At 51.2% G+C, this 5332-nt stretch overlaps 1 protein-coding gene across 1 annotated transcript in view; it reads right to left on the bottom strand.

The window, feature by feature from the left end:
• Positions 1-5332, bottom strand: part of LYST (lysosomal trafficking regulator) — a 150267-nt gene that overhangs the window by 125791 nt on the left and 19144 nt on the right. The window contains exons 4-5 of the mRNA XM_027770856.1: positions 3010-3100; positions 1-705 (exon numbers count right to left, since the gene is read on the bottom strand). Coding sequence (XP_027626657.1) covers positions 1-705; positions 3010-3100 — 796 coding nt within the window. The remainder of the gene's footprint in view (positions 706-3009; positions 3101-5332) is intronic.

Raw genomic sequence — 5332 nt, 5'->3', positions numbered from 1 at the left:
GGAAGAGCATCCTCTGAATCAAGGCCACCGGCTCCTCCGTCCAGCCTGCAGAGACCACCTGACCCTCCGCATTGTCGCCGAGCGCACAGCAGTCCCCGAAGCCTGCGAGGAACTCAGTGAGGGTGGGCACCACGCTGGCTACGAGAGCAGAGTTATGGCTCAAGGTGAGGTCGAACTGACAAACCTTTTCTAGTAAGGATAACAAAACATGACACAAGTCAAACGGAGAATTGCTCATGTTACTGAGAACAGACGAGGCGGCCGGCTCACTCAGCGTGTCAGTGCTCGGCTGCTGCCCTGGGGCAGGCCCTCCGCGGGTTTCCAGAGCCATGGTCTCAGGAGGAGTCTGTTCCTCTTTGGTGGCTAAGCGGTCACGTTCGACTGGGAGGTGGTCTTCCTGCGGAGACCGCGCCCCGAAACGCTGCGGCGGACGGGGCCTCCTATGCTTACTTACTGCCAGACTTTTCTCATCCGAGTTGGCTTCCGAGTCAGAGGTGGACAGCTGTGTCTTTCTTGCATCTCTTACCGAATAGCGGTGGGTAGTTTTCCGCTGTCGTCTGCTTTTCCGAAGAATGTTTACTTGTGCAGAAACCTGACCAGGTGGGGCACTTCCTTCTAAACGGAATTTTTCCTGAGTGGCTCTTTGTGAACTTGAGTTCTTTTCTTTGGTCAGGATCACATCAGCTGAGAACGGCAGATCAAAACCTGAGGAGATGAAGAAGACGACTCAGACTACACTGCTATGCTGGAGACTCAGCATCAGCAGGCGGGCCCTTCTTACTCAGCACTGCCGTAGCCCAAGCTCCACTTGGCATGGCTGTGCCAGGGGCCGAATGCCTTTGGTCACGCCAGGCCACCGGGCCCCCGCTCCCGCACTCGTCCCTCTCACTCTGAACACCAGGAGGCATTAGTCCACAGAATGCAAATATATTTTAAAAACGACAAAGGAGAACAGGATTAGGAACATGAATCTGATTTACAACCATACATTGCATTCTGACTTCCACATAAGAGACTAGATCACCCAGCGTCTAGCACTGCTGTTCATCCAGTTGATAAACTTCTTCCCGTAGTGCCACTAAGCAAGATGCAGTGATATATCATATTCTCAGAGACAGTATTCAGCTTACAGCCCTGATAGAAGAACTTTAAGAGCACTTCCAAAATTACTTCAAAATTATATTCTATATACCAGACTTCCCCGAGTTAAAAGAGTTCTTCATCAAAGTATTTTGCAAGGCCCAGTGGCAATGGTGAAAACAGGGGGGCGCTGCTAGGATGGCAGCTGGGGGCGGCCCTGAACAGGCAGGACACAGCGACACATGCCCATGATCCCAGCTGCCTGCGAGGCCGGGAAGGTGGCCATGTGATGAGGCTGGCCCTATTACCTTCCTCCCCTCCTCCTGCTTCCTCTCAATAAGATAGAGTGCACCGTCCTCAGTGTCTTGTGGACTGAACTTGGAGGCAGGGACACGCATCACTGTTTCCCCCCTCGGTGCCTGGAGCCTAGCATCTGGCATGTGGTTAACATGCAATTATTTCTTCTCTTTAAAAAAATTATTTTATTTAACCTTATTTATTTATTTATTTATTTTTAATTTGATCAGAGAGGGACAGAGAGTGAGAGAGAGAAAAAAAGAGAGTAAGAGAGAGAGAGAAAGTGAGAAAGCAAGCCGCCAGGTCTGGGACTCAAACCACAGTCGACCATGTGGGAGTCCAGCATCTTTAACCACCATGTCATCTGCCGGCTCAATGTTCAACTATTTCTGCAGGGAAATGAGGGACTCCTTTTTACACACTAAAAAGATAATTAAATTGGTCTTTCCCTTTGCAGTAATATGGAATAAGAGCCATACAAAAAGATAGAGTTACAGGGCCCGCAGATGGCATGCAGGGTAAAGCGCTAGCTCTCACATGGCTGACTACGAGATTCGAGTCCTGGACCCAGCGGCTTGGAAATCATGCTGGGTGCATGTGACGTGCGTGCCCAAGATCTCAAGAGGGATTGCTGTGTGGCCATCCCCACTGGGGTGACTTGTCACTCCCCCACCCCTGGGGAGTACAGAAAAAACTACCGAAAACTAAAAATAAAATACAGTTACAATTTACAGTGAACAAGAGATCTGTGACTAAAAGACGTGTGCTTTAATTAGGAGAGGGAAAACAGACAGTGAGGAGAAGAGAAATGAAAAGTCTGGCAGCTCCCCCTGCCAAAGACGCAGGCAAGGAAGACAACGCTCACAGTGCACACACAGTTCCTAACTGGTCAACCATTTGAAAACTCTGCAAATACAGACAAGCAGGGCTAGTGAGTCAGCACTGAAGCAGCCGAACAACACCTTAGGCAACGCCCTAAAAGGAGCTCCCTGGCAGAAGTCTAATAATAAAAACCCCACATGTATGGCATTAAAATGCAATACCGTTTTTTCCTAACCTTAGAGAGTTTCACGTCTCACAATGTCATACCCCAGAAACAGTCAAGGGAGAACAGTGTCCATCTCTCCACTGACACAATGGAAGTTTCGTATACTTTAAGTATATGTATAATTTTTTCAAAATCGGAAATTAAAAGCATCTATTAATCTTAGGTGTAGTAGTTCTATCCAGTCTTAAAACGAAGCATTACTTCACATCCACCCTTTACAAGCAGCACTGGAGAGACAAGCAGAAGCCACCCTGCCACGGCCAGGCACACGGCGCTGGCGAGACGTCATCTCTGAGCAAGCGAAGGGCTCATGCTCTCTGACGTTCTCTGACGTCATGCTGGCACTCAGGCTTCCTCCCTTTGGTAGGTGTTCTGCCTCCTCAGACATTTTCTAATCGTTACATTCGCGAAAGCCCAAGAAGCACAATGGGCTCTTGTATTATTGGAAGAAATAAAATTGTGTTTGCGTCAGCACTTTCCCTGTTAGGTAGTCAGAGGAACAGGGACAGCTCTAACCTGAGGCTGTGCTGACCCCGGGATGGGACTTTTCGGTAACACGAGAGACAATGAAGGAAGAAACACACCTGCCGCCTGTTCTTCCTGCACGGGTATCTTCCACACCAGCGGGAGGAGCGACAGAAGAAGGGTCAGGAGTTCCTCTCTGCAGGTCAGCCCCTGTGGCAGAGACGAGAGTACTTCAGCTCTAGGTGCGTGGGACACCAGCTCCTAAAAGCGCAAGACAAACCAAAACACTTTCTCTTCAAAGGTTAGTTGCATTTGAGAATCTACGAGTAAACTTAGACTATCTAAATTAAAGCTGTGATTCTTTCCGATTTATAAGTCTTTCCGATGATGAGGAATGTAAGAGTACTTGATGGCATTTAGCACATTCTTGTTGATATTTCCAAAAATAGCTGTTATTTCCACCATGCGCATTGTACGAATTCCTCACCTCTGAAAAACAGAATCACTAGGTGAAAATGAGAAGTCCTAATTAGCAAACTGCTAACACAATGTTACCAAAAAAATGTAAATTCCTCATGCAGTTAAAAGTAAAACTCAGAGAAACAATTTTAAAAGGAAAAGCGAGTGTTACTAGTAAGTACCATGTATAGGAGAGAAAGATGAAACGGGAAGTCCAGTCAGTACCAGCCGACGGCACTCCCTGTCCACAGGACTGTCTTACCCCTTTGGAAGACGTGGTCCCCGCACTGGTCATGCGTGCACGTGTACACACACGCACACACACACACACGCACACACAGTTACTGAGTGCAAGAGGCGTGTAGTATGAGGCCCTGCCCAGGTGTGGAATGGCTCTTCAGGTTGGGAGCGGAGGAAAGGGAGCAGTCGTTACCGGACAGAAGTGTGGAAGCAGGGGTCAGGCAGGAGTGCGGCAGTAAAACGTGACACTCTGCAAGGCAGTTCTACCCAGGCACACTGCTGGTTCAAGTCCGGAGACCACCCTGAGTTACCCCAGCATGTGTACCCGTGATCCAGGGCTGCCTAATGAGTCTTGGTGGGTTATGGCTCCAGGCCCTGTCAGGGCGTCGTCTCCTCTCTCTCCCGCTCCTGGATGACATTAACTGAACACAGGTGTGCGGCAGTTGTACTGGAGCTGGAGAGCTAGACTGGGGACAGTGGGGTCACAGCTGGCCAAGGATGTAATGACAAATCCAGCTTGCAGTCATTCCACGCCCACCAGTGGGAGGAGTCAGGCGACATGCTCAGATCTGCTGAGGGACGGAGGCAGGGGTGCAGTCAGCGTCAGAGGCAGAGGAGCCACCACCCAGGGGAGCGCAGTGACCCGGAAGTGCTCTGACAACAGAGGGAAGGGCCTCCTACTTGGGAAGGCCTGCGGTAGAGCTGAGATGGCGGGGAGGGGAGATCTAAAAGGACTCGGCATCTGGGCTAGGCACCTGGGTAGATGGTGATGTCGCACCAGACCAGAAACGCAGGCGTGTGCTAGGTTGGCTTGAGATAGAGATGTGCAGTAAGGAGGCCGAGGGGTCAGAGGGTGGCAGGCAGGGATGCAGGCAGGACCTCCAGGAGGATGCGCAGAACGACCAGGAAGACCATGAGATCGGCGTGGCGGACCATGGCAGGGTTAGAGAGGAGCCTGCAGACGAGGCGGAGCAGCACCCCACAGAGAAGCAGGACTGGAGAGACCTCCTGGAGCCTTTCAGGAGAGAAGGGTGGGCCAGCGGGGCGAGGCTGTGGCTCCCTGGGCCAAACTATGGGGGAGAAGCACGCAGCAGCCCAGGCTCTCTGGTTTAATGGGGTGATCAGTGTGCTGAAGAGGTGGAGGCAGCAGGAGCAGACAGGACCTCCAGACTATCCCTTCTAGCACTCTCGTTCGAAAAGGTTCAACGTTCTTGGAAAATCGTGTTTTACCTCTACAGGTGCAGAAGGCCCTTCATGGCATGATCCCTGTGGGCCTGTCCAGTCACACCTGAGCAAGGTCACCCGGGCTCCGCACGCCCGCTGCTATCAGTTCTCCACGGCCGTCCGCCCAGCTCCACCTCGTTCCCCAGGGCTAGTGCCTCTAACCCTGTCCCCCCACTGGGTAGACGCAGGCCTCTCAGTCCTGATTTACTTCCATGACGGCAACCATTGTGCTCAACTGTTAACGTCTGGGTGTCCATTTTCCTCTTTTATTCACCAAACAGGTACTTATCGAGCTCCAGCTTCGGTGCCAGGCCTGGGTGAACAGAAGGACAGTACCTACGTCCTCAAGGAGCTGACCTCGCCACGGAGACAGGGCCCAGTGGTACAATGAGGGACTTCAGACAGGCTGCTGTGGTGTGCCGGAGGGGGGCACAGTGGGACAGTTCCAGTTGGGCCATTCTTTTTTTTTTTTTTTTTTTTTTAAGGTTTTTGGCATAGGTAACAGCCCCTAACCGGAAA

The sequence above is a fragment of the Tupaia chinensis genome, unplaced genomic scaffold (assembly GCF_000334495.1).
Source record: "Tupaia chinensis unplaced genomic scaffold, TupChi_1.0 Scaffold000161_1, whole genome shotgun sequence".
NCBI classification, from domain to species: domain Eukaryota; kingdom Metazoa; phylum Chordata; class Mammalia; order Scandentia; family Tupaiidae; genus Tupaia; species Tupaia belangeri.
The sequence above is the reverse complement of the archived record's forward strand: the minus strand, read 5'-3'. Positions and strand labels throughout refer to the sequence as shown.